Source organism: Vanessa tameamea, chromosome 14, assembly GCF_037043105.1.
Source record: "Vanessa tameamea isolate UH-Manoa-2023 chromosome 14, ilVanTame1 primary haplotype, whole genome shotgun sequence".
Taxonomy (NCBI): Eukaryota; Metazoa; Arthropoda; class Insecta; order Lepidoptera; family Nymphalidae; genus Vanessa; species Vanessa tameamea.
The window spans coordinates 944,865-967,756 of record NC_087322.1 but is presented as its reverse complement, the minus strand read 5'-3'; the positions used below and the strand labels follow the sequence as shown (position 1 = coordinate 967,756).

Here is a 22,892-nt window from a genome sequence, read left to right as displayed (position 1 = left end):
CAGGTCGGGTCAATAAAAAAGTTTATATTTTTGTAAAAAAATAAATCTTGGAGTTATATCATCTAAAAGAATGAAGATGGCAGTGATACATTCTCCTTTTTTATGACTTAAGTAGGCGCACGGGCTAATGCGTTACTTGATGATAAATGGTCACCACTGCCCAATGCCGATGTAAAAAATATTAATCATTCCTTACCACGCAAATACGCCACCGATCATGGGAACTAAGATGTTATGTCCCTTGTGCATGTAGTTACACCCTTTAAACCAAAACACAACAAAACTTGGAGTGGATTGGATTGGAGTAGAATATAATATGATGAGCGGGTGGTATCTACTCAGACAGGTCTGTGCAAAGCCCTACCACAAAATAAAGCACCCGTCCTGGCTGTTTATATAAATCAGTATAATTTTTTCTAGTTTTATAAATTATAATGAATTTAAAAATATGAAATTGACATTTTCGAAAACAAGCCACATGTAATAGCACAAATAAAAAAACAAAGTAAAAAGTATTGATCTAACTCACCAATTTTATTTCTTAAACACTTTAACCATAATTAACACGAAGCTTAACTATATTCTCTTATTAACATTCAAATATTAAATTTGAATAACACCAAATATTCAAAATAGAGACAGATTTTTCAGATTCCACATACATACATTTACTTTAGGTAAAAAACTTCAAATTTACTCTAATTATAATTATACAGACTTAAATAATATTTTTTTGTTCCATTATTGTCGAATTAGTTAAGATCGTTTTATAGGTCGACTCATATGGAAACATGTCACAAACACATCGACATCGTACACGTCGATAAGCCGGAGAGAATGTTCAGTCGGTGCCGGTGCGAGTGACGTAGTACAAGTGCGGGCACTAGGTCTGCGGCTGCGAGGCGTGCGCGTGCGCGCCGAGGCGGGCGGGGTCCTGGCTCGGGTAGTGCAGCGCGGGCGGCGGCGGAGCGCCCCAAGCGCCCCAGCCGCCCGCGTAGTGCAGGTTGAAGAAGTCGTTCGGCCGGCTGGGCGGCGGTGGCATCTGCGGATGATGAGTATGTTGTTACAATTAGGTGTTATAAACTTATTTTATTCACTCACTTAGTTTACACACTGGACTATTTTGACTCAGAAAGTATGTAAAAGTAATTTAAGTTATAAATTTAATTTTGATCATAGTATTTAGTTATCATACTTGTGGTGGGAACGGATGTAGGAAAGCAGGTGGTGGCGGCAGAGTCCCCGGTAAACCAGGAACAGGTTCTAGCGGTGGTGGCGGTTCGCTCTTCTCATTGGTACCTTGCCGGCCTGTTTGATAATGAAATATTACTGTTACTCCATAATTTCTTAAGATTGATTTATGTAATTTAAATTTAAAATGCATACCTTGTGATTTACCCCACTTTATTGTAAGTCTCTTTCCAGCTATAACTAGTCTGTTGAAAGTTTTCTCTGCAGCATGTTCAGCTGCACTGCGAGTTGTGTATTGCACAAATGCACATTGAGCTCTTGGCACTAATGTGAGGGATCTGGATAAAGTCGATATAATAATATTAAGTGCCTTTAATAAATAATAATAAATTATAACCTACTAACTACTTGACATATGAGATTAATAACATATTCAAGAATAAAATCATTGATGTATGTTTACATACCAACATTTTTAAAGATTTGTCTTATGTTAGTATAATTTAATTTTTTAGTTAAATATTTAATTCCAAGTTATTGAGACAAACATAATTGTGTATTGAAAATTATTCAATATAATCACAACAGCCAAACATTGAAAACCTTTGTCTTCTATTTAGTAACCTTTATCATTTGATATTTATAAAAAATCTCTTGATAAAATATTTCATTATTATTTCTGAATCTAAAATAATTCAATACATATAAAATGACATGGTAAATCTCAGTTATGGATTTAGTTTGGTCATCTATTTTACCAATAAATGAAGTTTTCATGTAAAGTAGTCTATGATTTAAAAACATAGTATTATAGATACAATAATATTTACCGTATCTCCCCATATTGGTAAAAATGTCCTCTTAACTCTTCCTCAACAATATTCTCTGGGAGGTTACCAATGTACAATGTGGTGACTGTTCTGTCCTCAGGGGGAGGAAGAGCTGGCATAGCAGCCGCTCTACGCATCAACTTCTCAGCCACAGGATCATTAACACCATAGTATCTGTGAAAAATATTATTAAAATAATGATAGCTGTTTAATAGAATTTTAATTATAAATCTGTGGCTCAGTGCTAAGAACTTCAATATTAAGAACACTTCTTTAGAGAAAGTAAAAATTTTTAAAAATTTACAAGATAATTAATAGATGAGGGTTGTTCATGACTTTTTGCCTAATGCTGATGGTATTTGCAATGTAAAGTTTATGCCATTTAAGCACAATTAGATTAACTATTTTATAAATGTTTTGGCAAATGCCAAATATGGTTTACATTTTACTTTCGCTCTTATAGAACTAGCTCTAATTACAGAAGACAAATCAATAAACTATACCTGTCTTTGATGTTTTGGTCGGCCAATGGGTCATCAGGATCTGTAGGTTTCTCGTGTCTATATGGACACTCTTCACCTCTTCGGCACTCGCCTTTTACCCAAAATGAACATACATGAGGCCTATTTCTTTTATAGTAAGGTGCAGTCCTCGCTAATCGTAATAGAAGGTCTGAGGCACCCTTTGATTTCAATGCTGAATTGCTAGGCTGAGTTGGATCAAACTTAGACATTTGGCTATCTAAATTCTGGATATAATATTCTTTATTAACCTCATTACGGGGTAAATCATCCTGTACTTTAAGGGCAGCATCTCGGACTTGAATTGGCAACCCATATTCAAGATCTAGGAGACAGGTCTGACAAACATTCTTCAATTTAGAGCATGTTTGACAAATCTCGGTTTTCTTGAAACGCATTCTCGCTCCGGGACACCAACGGAACACAGTGAATGGACGAATACAAATTTTACATTCTTTACCATATTTTTCTTTTGTCTGTGAACGAAAAACATAAATATTAGTTATTTTATTATAACGTGTATGATATGCGGTTAAATCATTTTCAATTTTTATCATGTTATGTATAAATATAACTTACCATTCGAATGTAGGGGTTATCACCGAGACATGTTTGACATAAAATCGGGAAATCCTACGAAAAAGTTTAGAATTAGTATCTATTCATTGAAAATATTTTAAGATTGAAAAGGTCCTTTAATATTCGTAATGTTAACTTACAGCATCTTCCCAATTTTGACGATTGTATGTGTTTGTTGATTTTGACATAGCCATGTTTGATATTAGTTATTACTGAGAATTGAGTCAATTTATCACTAACAAAGTAGGAAGTAAAATATTTTACGGAAGCGAATGATTTAATACAATAAATATTATCTTAACGAAGTATGTATTTCACAGTCGTTGAAATATGTATTATAGTGAATATTCTTTGGCAAGAACTTAACACAAATAAATCGTATTATAAAATTATAAGACAGTACGTAGTAGGTACTGCTTCACAGGTGACGCAACTGAACCAAAAATACCACAGATTCTTTAAAGATAAAAATTACCCTCTATTATACGTTACACTATGTTTATATAAAAAAGTAATTTTTGGGGAACTGTATCATTTCTTCCTGAACTTTAGTAATATTCGTTGTATGTGATGTTTTTATCAGTTTATTAATGATTATTTTTACAATTTGTTTTAACCAAACGACAAATGAACTTAGACGTAACAAATCTTAAAAAGAAATAAATTTAAATCCAAAAATGAGATCAATATTAATTGTAATCAATTTTAATATAAACCACATCTAATTTCGATTTTCAAAACTTTGCGATTTAGTTTTCAAACTCTATTCGTTTTTCAACTCAGTAGTTCAAAATATTGGTTAAGACTAAACAACAACCGAGTCAAATCATTGTAAGATAATTGTTATACAATCGTTCTGTTTCATAAATCTCTATTCCTTTTTCCTCTAGTATTTGTCCATATGACTTATTGGTTGGTAACACTGTCCTAGCATGTAAAATACAATACGCTTTTTACGTTATGAGAAAAATATAAATTATTCTGTTTTCTTCATCAAACAAGATACATGCGCTTTGCCTATTCCAAGAGAAAAGGAAATAAAAAAACTAAAGTTAATATCAATTGTCACTGTCAATGTCAAATTGTTAAGAATAATTGAATTGAGGGCTTGCGGCTAACTTTGATTTAGAATTAATGTTATAATTATAAGGATACAAATTGTAGAATTCACACGAAACGAATCCCCTACTATGTCTATAACGACGCTGGTAAATAATGATATATAATATAAGTCATTATAATATCGTAACTTATCAATGTTTATCACGTTCTATATTTTCTTTCAGTATTATTTACAGTTAAAAAAGGAAAATGCTCATGATGATGCCATATGGTGCTGTTGTTGGAGCCAAATTTGTCATGAAAAAACGAAAGAAGTTTCTGAAAATCCAGAAAATGTTGAAAACTCACAGTAAGCTTTATTATAATAATCATAAACTGCTTCCTTCCTTCTTTCAGACCTTGTTTTATCTCTCCACCTATCATTCAATACTGTACTAGTAACACTACAGCTATAATATGCTTACATAAAAAAAATGAATTAATATATATTTAAATCTTAGTATTCATACTATACATTTACAAAATTTATATTAAAATTTGAGTCGAATAAATCGCGTCTAATAAGAAATTAGTTTTGTCAGTTAGTTAAGATACTTTTATTATGAAATTTAACATGAATCTCAAGATATAGAGATCATAATAATAAAAACAAACAACATATCAGTGAAGATTTTTTTTGTCTTAACTTTTACAATTTTATCAGAGATTCAAACCATTCCCAAGAGCCACCGGATAACTACATCATCACTGGGGGTCTTGATGACATTATCAAGATATGGCAACTAGATAATGGAAAATTAGAAGTTAAACATCAACTAGAAGGCCATTCCCTTGGCTTAATATCTGTTGTTGTAAGTCCTGATGGAAAAAGTAAGAAATGTTCTATGATACAGTAACAAATTTTAAAATTTGATTTTACCATCATTCAGTAATTATTGATGAACATTGATCACCACCACCCATATACATAGCCAATTAGTAAAATCAACTTCCCTTACATAGTAAATGCACCATCAATATGGGGAACTAAAATGTTTATCCCTTGTACCTGTAATTATACTTGCTGGATCATTCTTCAATCTGGAACACAATAATACTAGGCACTGCTGTTTGGCAATAAAATGTGTGATGGCTGTGTGGTATATATATGTGTATACGGCTTTCAAAAATCACAACCACCAACCCAAAACATTAACCTCTTCCAATTATTCCAGCTCTAGCTAGTAGTTCTCAAGACTCATCCCTAATTCTGTGGGACATTGCATCGGGAGAAAAGTTAAAGACAATGGAGACAGGGACAATGGATGTATGGACACTGGACTTCTCTCCAGATGGTAAACATGTAATCTCAGGCAGTAATGCTGGGAAAGTGTTAATATTTGGAGTTGAGAGCGGCAAACATGAGCAGACATTAGACACAAGAGGAAAGTTTACACTAAGTGTGGCATATGTAAGTTCCTATGACTGAAATTTGTTAATACATATATAGATAGATTAACATTTTCTATATTTGTAAATTATAGCTAAATTAACATATGTATATGTACAATAGATAACACAATAAAAATGGTAAAAGAAATTTCCTTTACTATATCATACTTTTAGTAATATTTCGACAGAACCCAAAATTTTGGAAAAAATGTTTAATAAAAATAATGGCTTAATTCCAAAGGGTTAAATTAAAAACAATTTTTATGTTAATAAATAAAACTACCCTTATTTTGTATACTACAAATAAAAGATTGTATATTTAATACAATAAGTGTGGTTTTAATTTTGTTTTATGATTGTATTTACACTAAAATACAAAGCATCAATTAAAAAAGTTAGTGATTGTGATTTCAGTATTTCTTTAAGAGTATGATATGTTATTCCATTTTATTGAGCTGAGCTTGGAGCAGTGTGTTAACTTCTTATGAAGGATTTTTAAAGTTACCAGTTAGTATAAGGTTCAGATTTGTAGTATTATAATTATAATTTAATTTTATAGAGTCCAGATGGTAAATATATTGCGAGTGGTGCATTAGATGGTATTATCAATATATTTGATGTAGCACAGGGTAAGCTCGTGCATACTCTTGAAGGACATGCTATGCCAATTAGAAGCTTATGTTTCTCTCCTGACTCTCAGTTATTGTTGACTGCCTCGGATGATGGACACATGAAGCTCTATGATGTGTAAGATATTTTTTACTTAATTACAATTTTCAACCATAAAAGTAGAAGATAATAACAGTCCTTAGATTATAATATTTCATGTGATTTGCTAGTAGATCTGTGATATTATACACTACAAACTCTTGATTAATATATCTTAACACTAATCTTGAATTAACTAGTTATACCCCACTCTATCATTACTTTCAAAGTTCTGATAACAACTTCGCTTAAATATAAAATTCCAATTTTTCATAGAATTCATAGAATAGAATGGAAATTAAAGATTACTAATAGTAATTAGATCAATGATTTTGCCTCAATTTTAAGTTAAAGTAGTTTATTTACTCTTTCTGTTTAATTACTTTATAGTTTTAAAAGACTAGTTAATTATAATTTATTTCTAATATTTATACTTTTGACTTCTTGTGTTGTTCTGAATACATCTTTTCAACAAATAATCTTTACAAAACGTCATAAAATCACCTATCATCATCACCATCACCTTCATAAAATATACCATAAACAATATCTTTATAATAAGACCTACATATATAACTTTACAATTGGCTGAAAAAATAAATTAATGTATTAAATTTGTATATTTTTTTAGTGTTCACGCAAATTTAGCTGGCACATTATCTGGGCATGCTTCATGGGTGCTATCAGTTGCATTTTCACCAGATGGTAAGAGATTTGTATCTGGAAGCTCTGATAGAACAGTCAGAGTTTGGGATTTGGATAGTATGCAATGCCAACATGTTTTTAAAGAACATACTGATCAGGTACAAAATATTTCATTCACGTTTATTATAATATGAATACAATTATTAATAATTATTCTGTTACAGGTTTGGGGCGTGAAATTTAATGCAGAAAGTAATAAAATTATATCAATATCTGAAGATAAAAGTTTGAATATTTATGACTGCCCATTATAATAGCTATCTTATAATAAAAACTATATTAAAAATTTGATTTCATTATTTTTTTCCATAACTATACCAATACAATTGTCAATTGTTACTAAAATATCTGTGTTTGGATAGTATAATTATGACAGTAATATGTTGAAATATGGTATTTTAAATATGATACTGTTATTATTTACTTTTCTAAAATACGACATCGTCATATTGTTATCACATGATCATAATATTTTATAAAATTTTATTAAACTGAGCGTAAAAAAATAAAATAGAAGTTAATATTCACAGTTTTGTACCTACGCGAGATACTCTAACTGTGTAAAAGTTAGACATATGAAGTTTACATTTTAACTCATGTTCTACAGTATTCAAATGTACTTTACATTTTAATAATATAGAATTTTAATACTGTTTCGAGCTTTAAGATTTTGAAAAAGTTTTTTACTTTTTATTTATATAAAAAATAATGCTGAGAACAATGATTATTTCCCTGTGCAATCGTGGTCATATCCTAATCTGTGCTCTGTCAAAATCAGTTGTGGATGTTTAGCTCTTCGACTGTCACTGTCAAAACTATAGGATTTCTGGAATTACACACTTGTTTACCTTTTTATTATTTAGTTCACCGGTTAAATAAAGTATTATATCAATCTTATATTGTTACTTCTATAAGGCAATAATGCCAGCTGCAGCTGCTGTAAGTAAAAATAACCAGTATAAATAATATAGGCTTCCATATGCTTATTAATAAATATTTTTTCACTTTTAGTATTCACTTTTAAACAAAAAAGAAAATGCCCACGATGATCCCATTTATTGCTGTTTCGTCACGAGTATTAGGACGAAAGACGATACCAAGTACGTTTATTAATAATTATAATATATTTATGAATTATGAAATATTTTACTATAAATTTCTGTATTTACATTTATAAAAACATTGTCCTGAGTTTAACTGTCTTCAGTGGATTGTGTGGATGAAGGAAAATGTTGAGTTATATATGTGGTGATGAGAATGGATATAATACTAATAACTATGAAAGCGAATTTCCTTTAAAAAAATTATAAACAAATATTTTTTCAATATAAACATGTTTTGAATGTAATATTATAAAAAGTTTGAATGTGGATCCTTCAAGAAGAAAAGCGAAGAGAAGAGAGTGAGACTGTGAGGGATGACATGAAGCTACAGCTAGCTAGTTAGTGATGAACGAAAGAAAAAAAAACACATATTTTAACTTATTTGGAATTTACATGCCAATTTCCCGAAATAATTTCATAAATCTGGGGCAAGTGATAAATTAATAACTATTGTAAATAAGTTACTTTGTTTTATTATGAATATGCTAGTAAAACATAGATATATTAAATAAGATTTGTATTATAAATTTCATATCATTGAATGCAATATGTATAATTATTTTGTAGCAATTCCGCAGAAGAATACTTAGTCACAGGAGGGCTCGATAGTCTTGTGAAAGTGTGGAGCTACAAAAATAACAGGATAGATATTCTTCACACCTTAGAGGGCCACTGTATGGCTGTTGTCTCTGTTGCTGTCAGTCCGGATGGCCATAGTAAGTTGATATATTACCCAAAATGCACTTTGGACATATTTTTTTATAGCTATCAACTTGACCGCAAGTGTAAATCATAAAGCCAAATTAATAACCTCATTTTTATTGTTATATAAGTTGATTAATTTTGAACAGCTTTACTTTATAAAATGGTTACAAAAACTAATTTAGTACTGTATGTATATTTTATTATCAGTAATAGCATCAGCATCATTAGATTCAACATTAATGATCTGGGAATTGACAAGCGGTAACAAGATCAATGAAATAAAAACAAATGCAACAGATGTTTGGAATGTGTCATTTTCGCCGGACGGTACACGTGTTGTGTCTGGCAGTCAAAGCGGCAAGCTTATTGTATACAATATAGTTACTAACACAGTTGACAAAGTGTTGGATTCAAGAGGGAAATTCGCATTGACTGTGGCTTGGGTAAGAATGGGAAGAACTTGACTAAAATCAAAACATATTAATCGGCTTTTTGTTAATTGTATCATAATAAGAAAAAATATGTTTGAGAGTCACTTACTAATATGATATGCAACTTTTTTTATAGTCACAGTAATTGCTATTTGCATTGCTGTCATTTTATCGACTGTGTATTTATTTAGTGCTATTATAGCATAACTTTGTTGTCCATTTGTCTGTCTGTCTTCGCCCTCAATAAATACCTTGAGCACTAAACAATAAAATTAGTATATCTTCGTAATTTAATCGTTATTACTTATGTCAATTTATATGTTTCATTGTATATTATAGAGTATTGATGGTAAAAGTGTAGCGTGTGGTTCAGTAGATGGAACCGTGTATGTTTTCGACGTGTCCCAAGGAAAGCTGTCGCACACATTTAATGCCCACACACAGATCGTCAGAAGCGTAGACTTTTCGCCCAATTCCAAGCTATTGGTCACTGGCTCCAATGACGGACTTGTCAAAGTTTTTGATGTGTGAGTATAATCTGTATCTGTAAAGAGATCGATGTTTTTTTGAATGCGCATCACTCAACAGCCATATGTGCTGTTCTATGGCGTGTTTCAGAGGTTTTTAGATTAGAAGGACTTTATCATACAATATAATCCAACGTGTGACGTAGCCTCAGTAATGCGTGGCCCGGCCTGCTAGCTTTATATAAAAAAAAATGTGCCGATAAAACACGTGGGTAAAAATAATATTTTTTGTGTTTAAATCCGTGCCAGCCATGAGTACAAGACATTCAATGTAAATTCAGTTTCTTAATACTTTTTTACTATCAAAGTAAAATACACAATATTATCTTTATTTATAACGCAAAACCATAGATACTATTTGTGCGCAGGCATAAAACACTAAAACAAGCTCTGACCTCCTGACTTGATTTCGACGACGGTGTCCAATCTCAACAGAGACTCGCTAACTTTGTAGGAAATAGTGATCGTATAACACTCTTTTCCTAACGCTATGCAAGCAATGTTTCTAGTGATTTATGTCAATGGAGAACACACTGTATACGATTACAAACAATTAAACAATCTGAACACACACACACACACAAGTCTTACTTCATATTTACACAATAATTACTTCAGAGTAAAAAGCGGCTAAAGTATATTACTGTATTCTATGAACGGAAGATGTATAGGCTGAATGTCATTCAAGTAAAAAGGCTAGGCTGTTAATTAAAAGGCTAATAAGTAATAATTAAACAAGTAAATTGTAATTGTTAAATTAATTTGTGCCTACTCGTATATTATAATTATATTTCAACTTAATAAAATAATGAATTTTTCCGTCGCAGTGCGAATGAAAATCATCAAAGCAGTTTGAAATTCAATTCGTGGGTTTTGAGCGTTTGTTTCTCGGGCGACGGCTCGCGGGTCGCCGTCGCGACGGCCGACGGTTGCGTGACCGTCGCCCTGGTGAAGGAACTGAAAGTGTTGAAGACGTTTCAAGAACACAACGAAACAGTTAGTTTAATTTTTAATTATTTCTTTTTTTTAAAGAAAATTCTTTACTAGACCTATAACCACCAATCACATCACATATTAACCAGTACTTAGTATTAGGCTTAGGCTGTTCTGACAAGCCTGTGTTACTAGGTAAGTTACGCTTTGGCGATATAAGGCATTGTTAATATCTCTTACAATTCCAATTTCTTGGCGGTGGTTACCTAGTTCCGTCTTATCCTTCTGGGTGACGCAGGGCTACGAAAAACACAGGTGCCGCGCCTCGCCGATATTTTTAGGGAGGAGGGGAAGATCGCCCGAACCATTGTCCATTTGTCCAGATACCTTTTACCGATTTAAAAAGAAAATAGCACATTTAATACATAAAACTGAAATTACAAGGCTATATTTTTTAGTAAATATGAATATATATTTATTAATTACATATTATAGGTACTCGATTATATTATGTATTTCATTTTAATTTTTTTAAATAACCTTCTGGTCTTGTTCCAGGTATGCGATCTCAAGTTTAATGCAAGCAGTAATAAATTATTTTCAGTGTCGAAAGACAAGTCGATAAATATTTATGAATGTCCTATTCCAACTAAGAGTGGTAAAAAGTAATGTATTTATAATAAAAATACGACCTAATAAAACTTTTATAATCTGTGAGAACTTAATTGTTAATTATTTTGTAATAAAAATCCTTTAAGTAATTATTTTATTTTTATTGAATCTGTTTGCACTAAAAGAAATTCCCAAATGTCCCAAAATGTTAAAGTTGTTCATCGATATATAATTTATAATCTATATTTGTTTTATTGTAAAGTATTACTTGTTTTAGAATGGGGTTTGTGATAATTATAGTATATATTCGAATATAATCTGTGCTGCGCGACTGCGTTTAAATTATACCTTTTAAAATAACCAAAATGTATATATTTATTTGTAATTCTCATAACGATGCTCTTTCATTATACATACACCCACTCGCACACGCACGCACACACTGCTCGGGCTAAAGCTCTTCATCTTTTTTGAGAAGGTTGGAGCATACTCCACCGTTCCAGTTGGTTGACTTAACCTCCACAATCCACGTGTATATCATTAAAAAGAAGTTTTAATCGTCATCAAAATAACTGACGTATTAATATAAAAAATACATATTCCACATACTTTGTGGTATTACGAAATAATAAAAAAAACATTAATAGCGAAGCCTAAATTAAAAGTAAAGCTCAGTAAAATAATAATATTCTTATTATATAGAAAAGCGTTGAATACGTATTCGTTGTTTTCCATAGATAACATACATCAACCTAATTGTTTAATAGTTGACTACAATTTGAGAAAAGAGTAATTAGTAAGTAAATCTTATCTATTTTGTGTTGAATAAAATGTTTCTTAATTTTCTGTCTTTTCGGTAATTTTCTTTCAAAATTTGACTGTACTTAAAGTATTTTTATTTCAAGCAAAGACTCAACTAAGTTCATCTTTGTGAACACGCTCTTACTGTAACCAAAGACTATACAAACATTACTTTATAACTATAAAACTTAACAAGTACATGTTTAAAAAAAACAGATCACCACAGATTAATAATTAAGAAATAACATTGTTATGTACCGTCTATAGTAGCGGCACGCTATGATGGCCGTTTTGACGTTTGCCCGCTCATGAAGTTTCGTATTTAATAAATAATTACATCAAAGGAGCAAATTGTTGTTCTTTATTGTCAATAGTGACGTGCAGTTAGTCATAAAATTTATCGAATGTGATTTCTAAACTACAAATATTAGGGTACCGCGAAGATAACTTTTTTATTTATTTTTTTGCGTAAACGTGTACGTCACACTCTCACACTCGACCTCGTAGTCGGTGTTATATTTGTGTTGACTGTAAATATTTTATCTATTTTATAAATTATTTATTTTATTTTATTTATATATGTTTATTGTAGAAACTGATAATAGAAATAATATTAGTATTCAGAACAGGCAACAAAACGTACCTACATCATTACATGGGAAAGACAATTTTTGATTTAAATTGATTTCGTTCGAATATATTACTTAAACTTATTTTATATTTTTTTTATTAAACCTTTTTAATCAGATACTACTTGCAACAAAAACTTGAATTAAATTACTTGCAAAAAAACAAAGATTTGAATATATTATATCGATAATAAATTTACATTTCACATCACTTTTTTAATGTGTCAAAACGGCCATCGTATCTTGCCGCTAGAATAGTGATTAAAAATATATTTAAACCAAAGGTTCTACTAATGTTATCATAATATCGTTACAAAGTATTTTATGTGGGTATATTTATTTATGTAGTAACTTTTTTAAATTAAATAGTAACAATTACCAATGTCACTTATGAGATCTTACGACCACTGAAAACCAGAGGTGAGTTTTCTCCTCAAAATCAGGCTGAGTGGATGACAAATATGTTATGCATATTGCTTTGCAATAATCGACCATAAAAAAGATTGTTATAAATTTACTTTTTTGTTATTTTTAGGTTATGTTATGGCAATTAATATATTTAATTTAATTAAATATATATATTTATTAATTTTTACTTATAAATAAATCATCTGACACTTTACTGTATATAAAATTACGTATAAATCTACTATTTAAAATATCATGCCAATTATAAAAAGGCTGTAGGCTCAAATAGTTATATTCTAAGCGGACTGTGTTGCAGATTACGGTGTAGGTAGTATTGATTTCGTGTGTACAAAGCGAGAAAACCGCCCTCGCTAAGCCGTAGGGTTTCTTGATTAATTTTTAGCGGTAAGCGGATTCCATCTATAATAGATGTTATTCGTTCGTAATCTAAAGATAGTGTGGGAACAGATTCATATAAAAGGTAAAATAGAATGTTGCCATTTTATAGTTCAGAACACTTTAATTAATATTTTCTCTTATAAGAGGCGACTTCTTTAAATATTACTATATTTTTTTATAACATTAAGTGGTCACTATTGCCAATAGACATTGTCACAATAAAATTACATAAAAACCATAAAAAAATATATCACATCACTAATGAGCCACCAATCATGGGAACTAAGATGTTACGTACAATTTGACTGTAGTTGCACTGGTTCAGTCATCATTTAAACCGGAACATAGCAACATTAAGTATTGCTGGTTGGCGGTAAAATATGTATATGATAAAGCTATAATTAATTGGCAAATCTTCTGTTATAGAATAGGCTTTGTGCATATTCCACCACGTTTACCGCTATGGGTATATATATCTAAATGTGATATAATACAGGTTCGCCGAAATATTCCTGTACCTACCGTTGAACATTAGATGGATCTGAACAAATTAGGAATGCTCATGATAACGCTGAGCGTGCTCGGGTTTGTATTTTCGATGATTGAAATGATTACATATTGGCTTATAGTCGTGTCCTTTCACCGCGTAGATTTTAGGTTATTACAGAGCCTTAATTTCGTGACCATTGGGTTATATAAATAGTTTTATTGTTCAGACTCCCGTCATTGTATCGAAATATAATACATAGGTATTTGTTTATAAATAAAATCATACGCTTTTTAAATAAAAACGTTCATCAAAAACGACTAAATAATAATTCACAGTTTATTTTGTACTAGCGACCCGGCCCGGCTTCGCACGGGTGCAATCCTGTTTCTAAATATAGGTACTACAGAATGTCCTACAACGTTCAATTAACAAAACGCTACGTCCCTGCGTTTTAAATTTGTATTATCTTCGAAAATATTCATTTAAATTACATGCTATAAAGGGCTATATTTATCTATATTAAATGCACAATGTATTTAAGGTACTTAATTGGATAAGGATTAATGCTGTATTGCTTAAAATCGCTTCAACAATAAGCCATTATTTCTCGTAAAAATAAGGATAAAAAATGGTCGTCGTGGGCTATCACTTCAGAAACCTCTAAAATTATCAGTGTTTCTCTACTACATTGTGCATTTATTATACATATAAACCTTCCTCTTGAATCAACCTATTTATTAAAAAAACATCAAAATCCGTTGTGTAATTTTAAAGATCTAAGCATAGATAGGGACAGACAGCGGCAAGCGACTTTGTTTTATACTATGTAATGAAGTTGGTACTATTTATATTATAGTTATAATACATGGCTTGTAGTCGTCTCTATAATTATATTTTGATTTGCTATCGATATAAATTAGATATTAAATATTATACGTAATATTCAAGCAATTGATCTATTTTAAGCAACCTTGCCGACGGCGATACAAGCTGTAAAAAATTGAGAAATTATAAATAGTATTTATAATTTCTTCGGCACTTACGAACCAGTGACCTTATATTAGTTCAATACTTTAACACGATGATTTAAAATTGCTTTACGAGCATACTCGACTAAATAATATTATGATTTATAATTCAAATAATTTACATTGTGTTTATTACAAAACATAATATTCACGCTCGTCACGATTTCTTAACACGTCGTATTAATTTAAAGTGAGTGTTTTTTTTATGTATTGTTGGCCCCACTGGCCTTTACAGCGTCACCGGGCGTTCCTGAGTGAAATTGCGATGCGATTGATATTTATATGACAGTATTGTATAATAAAACCTGCTACAAAACGCGCTGCATTTTCTTCATTCTATATATATGTGTGTGTACAGCTTTTAAGAGGTCTAGTAATTTATTCATTCAGGCATTACAAAGAAGTCTCTTCATTTATATGTACAGATAAGTAATAATAACAGTGTATGAGTATATTGAAAGGTAGCCATTACTGTAAATTTAAAGAAAACAAATATTGTATTGTTTGTTTTGAAGGTTTTTTTTTTTTTTTAATTTATAACACTAAAGTAAAAATTAAGTGAATCGGTTGACAAATAGAGAAAAAAAATGTTTTTTGAAATCGTGTATTGTTGTCGTTGAACTGTTTAGTCTACGCCTATTTATATAAAAATATCAGAGTGAATAGTTTGGTTGTGGTCGCATCATATAATACCAAGCAAGCATTCAGTTTTATCAAATGGAACATACAAATATAATGGAGGCATTTATCGAAAATATTTACATCGGTAGCAAGTGAATCGGTATCGGCTTAATTTGTGGGGAATTATGCGGCGAAGCCCGCCGGGAAATCAACTTTACATTCAATTTGCCGCCGCGGCACAGATAAAAACCAATCTCTTCATTTTTACCTGCCGTCATGAGGAGTGCGCGCGGTCCGCGTGGGGCATTGATTTCGATTTATTTTAAAATTGTATGCTTAACTAAGAAGATTATTTCCATATAATTTTGTATTATTTTTAAGTGATATTTAAATTTATAGTCGGATTATTAATCTTTGTACGAGAAAAATATTTAATTCTTGTTTAGTTAAATTTCATACAATATTTTACGAAATCGATGATGGTAATTTTAAATTTCAGTCATAGTAAGAATATGCTTATGTGATTATTATTTCCGCTTGTTTAGAGTCATTCTAAGATCCACACTCGACCATTGTTGAATTAATTTGTCATAAAGGTAGGTTAGGGTAATATATCAGTGAACCTCGACTAGCGATAGCTTATCGGTGTTAGTTGACAAGCTGTATTGTCCAAGTCGACCAAGCGGAGGTATCGTTGTCGTAATCACGGCCGCCGGCAGCTCGATTCAATGAGATGAAATCACTATGCGGCTCTATGAATAATTCAGGTGCGGTCCACCCGCGCCCAGCCTCCCCATATGACTCCCCACGGTGAGCTGGTCGCTGACAAAGTTGACGTCATATGTATTATATGTATGACGGATTGTAGATCATGTATATTTATCTGATTAATTAACTTAAAACTGTTTTAAAGATTCGTAATACGTTGCGGAACGGAAACAAAATAAACACAAATCTAATATTTCAGATGTAATAGATTGTAAATACGTTTCATCGATTTATAAATACATGTGCCGTATTCTATGAAGAAAAACAACAGAGTAAATCTTAAACAAACAATTTATTTGTAACTATTCATATCACATCAATAAATAATTTAACATTAACGAGGATCGGTTTATTTTAATGGTGGTAGGAGATGACGGGGGAGGAGAAACTGACTTGGGTAAGAGGTGCGGCGTAGGCAACCTTAGCGACTGGAGCGGCGTAGGAAAGGGGAGAAGAGTAGGCTACCTTGGCTACGGGAGCAGCGTGATAGGCAACGGGAGCAGCGTGGTAGGCAACGGGAGCAGCATGATAGGCAACGGGAGCAGAGTAGGCAACCTTGGCGACGGGAGCGGCGTACGCGATCTTAGCTGGAGCAGGAGTGGCAATGGGTTGTCCTTCATAACGTACGTTGGCGTTGAATCCGTGCTCCTTGTCAGCGGTGTACTCTACGATGCGGTGCACGCCGTCGGGCTGCACCAGAGAGTAAGAGCCGTGCACGGCGTCTCCGGCGCGGGACTCTTGCTGCTGTTTCACGTCACCATTGTGCTCATCGTGCACGGAGTACTGGAATTCGTAGTGTGCGGGTGCTTCCTGTTCGGCGTAAGCAATTTTGGCAACGGGGACCAAAGGTATGGCTGAGGCAGCCACGGCCAGAGCGAGGACGATGACGAACTGAAAGAATATTTCATTTTAAATCGGTGTAAGATTATCTGATATATAAATGTAATCTACATTTATTCGATCCCGATGATAACTCTTAATTTAAAAAAAAATATTTATTTACCTTAGCGACCATTGTTACTCTTGTGATTGTTCAAGTTTGAATGTGTCTCTCGGTGACCAGCTTATGTTTTTATACCATTTAATCATGGTGACATACCAGTAGCCCCAGGCTATAGAGCATACATTAATTAATAAGATACAATTGCAGGTGAGGTCAAGGTCAAACTTTTAAGCGCAATTTACGAGAGTAGCTCAACTTGTGTTCCTACATGAGTGCCTTGGTCGGCTTGCATATGACGTAGTGTGACACAATTGATCCAAAAAAAACCTGCTGCACTTCATTTTGGCACCAGCGATTTTAAAATAACACAAAAAACTAAATACTTTTTGAAATTGAATCTGAGTCTAAAATATTTTTTGTGTTATGAAGTAAAATTAATTAATTTACGTAAACATTTTAGCAATAAAATTCTTTATACGGATTTGAATAAATATAAAATAAAACGTCTAGTTTTTTTATTATTGATTTGTAACGTTTACTGTAGTGTCCGAAATATCGGGATGTCATTAAAGGTATTTTAAGCATATTTTAGTTACGTATAGGCCAGTCAGCCCATCGCCAGGGCGATTAATCCGCATCGATTTTACGGAAAATAATTTTTGTAATTGGATTTGGTTTATCTTATGTCTTCTGATGAAATAATTTTAAGTTATCTTGCTCGTCTAAAAAACACATTTCAAAAAAGACCTATTATCATAAAACTCTTGATCTCGATACATTTATAAATAATTGCTTTAAACAACAAAACCCATATCAAATAACAAGACTAAAAGAAGTACTAAATTATTTAATCTCATTACAATTCAATTCTTAATAAGTAGCTATAATTGTGTAGAAACTCAAAAGGACATGCAATACTCCGCCGTTGGCACCTGTTAGTTTAATAACGACGACGGTATTATTTAATAATACAAGTATTACTGTTATAGATAACAATTCTGTATAATTAAATATTTAAATAAAATTAATTTACCCTTAAAATTGTTATAATAGTAATTTTAAAAATATAGATGTAACTTATAAAAAAGAATATTAGAAAAACAGTCTATTGAATAAACTAATTTATGTTATTTTAATTTATTACAATAAGTATTCGATGGAAAGTAAATATGTATTTTTATTATTTTTCTTTTAAATAACAGCAATTGCCAAGGCAATAATAAAATACTCTTTTCCACCTCCAGTTAAGCCAAAATCTTATATTAGGAGCGAGTTCGACATTTGCTGAGGTCATTTGTCACATTTGGACTGTCAAATATTATAGATACGAATTAATTAAAGACAGTTACATTTAGACTTATTAATATGACATAATCCTAACACAGGTCAGGATCGGATCAGGTTTATGATTATCAAACCCTAGACAACACTTATATCGTTGACTTTGTGTTACGAATATAATCATACGGATCTCATCTCAACTCATCAATTTTATTCGCATAAATAATCTTAAAGTATAATAAAATATAACATTTCTATTGAATGTAATGTTTTAAGGTTCCGTTTTCGATTACGGAATCCTACTTCTCTGAACTACATATTACAGAGACCTGATGTAATACAATCGCTATTTGAAAATAACTGCTGTGCTATTTGATAAATCTGGGTTATACTGAGAACACTAAATATAGATATTATATACTAGATTAGCTTTCGCGCGCGTATGTGTGTGTGGGTATGTGATAGGTGGCCTGTTGTTTAAATCAGAGTATATGTAAGTATATCTTAATTTCAAATCCAAACTTAATACATTACTTAGATCTATTGGTTAAAATTCTAATGACATTAGAATTATTTTCATTGAAATAAATACATATATACAAATCAAAATTAAAAACAGCTACTGATCACATCTAACATCTATGTAATTCTAGTAGCATTTCCCAATGAAGGAATGAATGTGTTAGATTTTTTTATAGAGACTTAATACATTATGTCATGATATTTTAAGATAAATTTATTTATTACTTTATTATATTTTAAGGTTATAATACAATAAAAGATTATATATGAAACACAAATATTTATTTAGCCATTATAACAGCTGTAGTAATCGTATTATTGTATCAATTAATAATTACAATAAAACCAATTACCTTAATCAAAATCAAAATATACTTTATTCAAGTAGGCTTTTACAAGCACTTTTGAATCGTCATTTTACAAACTATTTAAAGTAAAGCTACCACCTGTTCGGAATGTAGATTCTACCGAGAGGAACCGGCAAGAAACTCAGTAGTTACTCTTTTTCAATATCCAAAAATACAGTCATGTTAGTTAAATACAATTATACTAACTTTGTATATATAATACTATTTTTGTATATTGATAATAACAAAAACACAATTCATATATTCATCAATAATTTAACAAGCAATAACAATTAAACTATATCACAAAATTATACCTTAAATGTTAGCTGCAACTTGCTGGTCCAGGATAAAAGTGAAAATTAAAAGTCAAGTAAAGTGTTCTGTACCGAGCTTCCATCACTTATATAAGCCTCACTACAAATCACGTGACTCACAATATTGAACAGAAAAGTCAAAGTACCCTCTTATTTATTAACAATGTTATCAATACAATTCAAAAATAACTTAAATTAAAATATTATTATTACATAATTGATTAAAACATACAATACATAGTGTAAGCCTTGTTTGTAATCGTTTAATTATTTATTTATTTCTTACTTAATCTGACAAATGCAACTCCGATTCGCCGTGCTAAAAATAAGCCTGTCCTGTCACCTGTGGAGGCATTACTGGATGTTGAGTTAGGATTGTTTTTGCACCTTCAATCCACGGTCACAAGTATTTCAGCTGCAAACGGTACAAAGATTTGGGGAATATGTTAGATATAAATATGTATAATATCCTATTTGATCTTTTTCGTATCGACAGTTCGTGTTTACACAAATATGCAATGTAGGCAGCTGTTTACTGACCCGTAAAAAAAAGTCTTTCTAACTCGTTTAAATTGAATGCTTTTCTTTTATTTTTTAAGGGTCTTTATATAAAAAATATGTGGAAACACTTACCTAAGGTAGCGATAATAGTGTTCTTTGTATCAGTGAAATTAATCTATTTCTAAAGATATTACTTCGTCTAAATTTTCATGAACCGACTGTGCTTTAAATTTGACCATAAAATTTAAACTCAATTATTAAAAAGGTGATTTCATTATTACAAGTATGGATAATTGTAATTTATATCCTGTTAAAAATAAGTAACTCAAAAGTAATTAAAATATTTTTACATTTCTTTAAGTTATTCACTCCGAGCTCTTTGAAACCGGTTTCGACGGTCAATATCAAGCAACTGCTGCAAGCTTGACGATAAAAAAAGCTTACAAGTGCCATTACTTATATAAAATGATTACAGATCAATTTGCCGAGTGATTGATACGATAATATTATAAATAGCTATTGAACACTTCAAGCTGCAATGGATGTGATGAGGATTTTTTTAATTTCATATTTCTAATCAATTCAAGGTTTGTTACAGTTCAATAATTTTGTATGATGAAATTAAAAAAATATATATATTATAATATTATTAAATATAAATATAAGAACCTCTTAAAGAAAATCAGCGAGATATTTATATTTATCATAGATAATATGATAACAGTTAAATGAATTATCTGAATTAATGATATACTTACTCGAAAAGGTGATCATTTCATTCTTTACCTGTGTTACCATGTCAAATTAACTAGTATTGTCATAAATGAACATTAACATGACGTGTGTTTATAGAAATAAAGTCTTCATTTTACTGGTATAAAAATATAAATAAATAAAATCATTTTGTTGAAATGTGTTTAAAAAAATTCATTAATTGCAAAAAAATAGATTATGTCAAAATCCATGCAAATATTATAACGAGGTAAAATTAGTTTGATTGTTTGTCCCCTACAAACAATCAAACAAACTTTAACCACTGGCAATCACTGGTAGTAACAACAAAATAAAATAAAAAGTCACTTGTAGAAAGCAACATTATTCTTGAGTGCTATGTTATAAATTATATGAGATTTAAGAAAAGAAAAAAGGTGTTGTTTCTGAACCGATGGTCGATTTATTACTATCCATAAGCAAGTGTAACATTTCTATATTAAATAAAGATTTCTGTCCTTGACTTTGATATGTATACATTGCATATTAACCGAGGTGAGATCCCGATGCTAACTAATCTAATCTAACAATACAATTTACTTTTGTTTTTTTTTATTATTATTAAAACTGTACCCGTGTGAATAGGGGGCAGGTTGCTAGTTACAAATAAACTAGTCGAAATAACCTATTAAAATTGAGATACGGCCAAAATGTAGAATACTCTTTAAATAATGTCCTTATTATTACGTTAATCTACTAATTTCAATCTGGTGCTACTAAAAAAAACAATATGCTATTTTGGACCAGTAGTAAATATGTATGCTAGACACATATATAAAGTTGTATATGTGAGCCAGACACAGATGAACGTATATATATATTTTACAGAATGTATTCTTTAATCAGATATAGTGTTTTATTACAATATGACCCAATTTAAATTGACTGTAGATCTTAAAACATTGTTATCTCCAATTTTATAATCGAAATAATGTTTGTTATGGAAAATAGTGTCGCTTACAAGAAATGTATTAATGTAATTTAATTATTTTTCAAAATATGGAGAGTAAAATATCGGTCATATGGGTCACCCACTATCTTCTCAGGGTGGACATTCCAGTATAAATATATAAAAAAATCATGATTAAATCTTAAACAAATAATTTATTTGTAACTATTTATATCACATAAATAACTTAAGCAACGATAACAGATAACGACTAGTGACTCTAGTGCTGGTAGGAGATGGAGGGGGAAGAGTAAGACACGTGGGTGAGAGGGGCGGAGTAGGCCACCTTGGCGACGGGAGCGGTGTAGGCGACGGGGGCGGAGTAAGCCACCTTGGCGACGGGAGCGGCGTACGCGATCTTGGCGGGTGCTGGCGCTTGGATGGGGTGTCCCTCGTAGCGGACATTGGCGATGAATCCGTGCTCCTTGTCAGCGGTGTACTCTACGATGCGGTGCACGCCGTCGGGCTGCACCAGAGAGTAGGAGCCGTGCACGGCGTCTCCGGCGCGGTTCTCCTGTTGCTGTTTCACGTCTCCGCTTTGACCATCGTGGACGGAGTACTGGAAGTCGTACTGAGCGGGCGCTTCCGCGTAAGCGATTTTGCCAACGGGGACTACGGGCAGGGCTGAGACGGCGACGGCCAAAGCAAGGACGGCAACGAACTGTAACAAAATAAATAATTATCGCGGGTTCTTTGAGTTTCAGTTATAAAGGTTAATTTAAGTCAAGTCTATCTCATACAGTTTTTAAACTAAAATATCACCTTAGCGACCATTGTTG

General features: G+C 31.6%; 4 protein-coding genes across 4 annotated transcripts; 2 read left to right on the top strand and 2 right to left on the bottom strand.

The window, feature by feature from the left end:
* Positions 1-513: 513 nt before the first annotated feature.
* LOC113398620 (pre-mRNA-splicing factor RBM22) lies at positions 514-3,546 on the bottom strand. Its single transcript, XM_026637458.2, has 7 exons — positions 3,262-3,546; positions 3,122-3,175; positions 2,525-3,018; positions 2,022-2,195; positions 1,387-1,529; positions 1,196-1,308; positions 514-1,042 (listed from the first exon to the last, which is right to left on the bottom strand). Exons 1-7 carry the CDS (start codon positions 3,313-3,315, stop codon positions 884-886), a joined length of 1,191 nt encoding a protein of 396 aa, XP_026493243.1. The 5' UTR covers positions 3,316-3,546; the 3' UTR covers positions 514-883.
* Positions 3,547-4,189: 643 nt separating this feature from the next.
* LOC113398675 (superkiller complex protein 8-like) lies at positions 4,190-7,318 on the top strand. Its single transcript, XM_026637534.2, has 7 exons — positions 4,190-4,329; positions 4,408-4,532; positions 4,887-5,053; positions 5,398-5,633; positions 6,174-6,361; positions 6,954-7,125; positions 7,192-7,318. The coding sequence occupies exons 1-7, from the start codon at positions 4,312-4,314 to the stop codon at positions 7,279-7,281; spliced, it is 996 nt and encodes a 331-aa protein (XP_026493319.1). The 5' UTR covers positions 4,190-4,311; the 3' UTR covers positions 7,282-7,318.
* A 500-nt stretch (positions 7,319-7,818) lies between these two features.
* On the top strand, positions 7,819-11,495 carry LOC113398688 (superkiller complex protein 8-like). The gene is made up of 7 exons (XM_026637552.2): positions 7,819-7,966; positions 8,039-8,127; positions 8,698-8,846; positions 9,043-9,278; positions 9,606-9,793; positions 10,621-10,789; positions 11,285-11,495. The coding sequence occupies exons 1-7, from the start codon at positions 7,949-7,951 to the stop codon at positions 11,393-11,395; spliced, it is 960 nt and encodes a 319-aa protein (XP_026493337.2). The 5' UTR covers positions 7,819-7,948; the 3' UTR covers positions 11,396-11,495.
* Positions 11,496-16,755: 5,260 nt separating this feature from the next.
* On the bottom strand, positions 16,756-22,786 carry LOC113398767 (cuticle protein-like; the record flags this gene model as incomplete). Its single annotated transcript, XM_064216993.1, has 2 exons — positions 16,756-17,373; positions 22,373-22,786. Coding segments are annotated over 2 exons (951 nt in total), but the record flags the coding sequence as incomplete, so codon positions are not given.
* Positions 22,787-22,892: the final 106 nt, after the last annotated feature.

Bases quoted from the DNA above. Each gene is read 5' to 3' on its own strand.
- LOC113398620 (XM_026637458.2), bottom strand. From the start codon at position 3,315: ATGGCTATGTCAAAATCAACAAACACATACAATCGTCAAAATTGGGAA. The intron at 3,176-3,261 runs GTAAGTTAACAT...ACTTTTTCGTAG, and splicing joins GTCAAAATTGGGAAGATGCT to GATTTCCCGATTTTATGTCA. The intron at 1,530-2,021 runs GTAAATATTATT...GACTTTATCCAG, and splicing joins TACCAATATGGGGAGATACG to ATCCCTCACATTAGTGCCAA.
- LOC113398675 (XM_026637534.2), top strand. The intron at 5,634-6,173 runs GTAAGTTCCTAT...TTAATTTTATAG, and splicing joins TTACACTAAGTGTGGCATAT to AGTCCAGATGGTAAATATAT. The intron at 6,362-6,953 runs GTAAGATATTTT...ATATTTTTTTAG, and splicing joins CACATGAAGCTCTATGATGT to TGTTCACGCAAATTTAGCTG.
- LOC113398688 (XM_026637552.2), top strand. The intron at 8,847-9,042 runs GTAAGTTGATAT...TTTTATTATCAG, and splicing joins TGTCAGTCCGGATGGCCATA to TAATAGCATCAGCATCATTA. The intron at 9,794-10,620 runs GTGAGTATAATC...TTTCCGTCGCAG, and splicing joins CTTGTCAAAGTTTTTGATGT to TGCGAATGAAAATCATCAAA.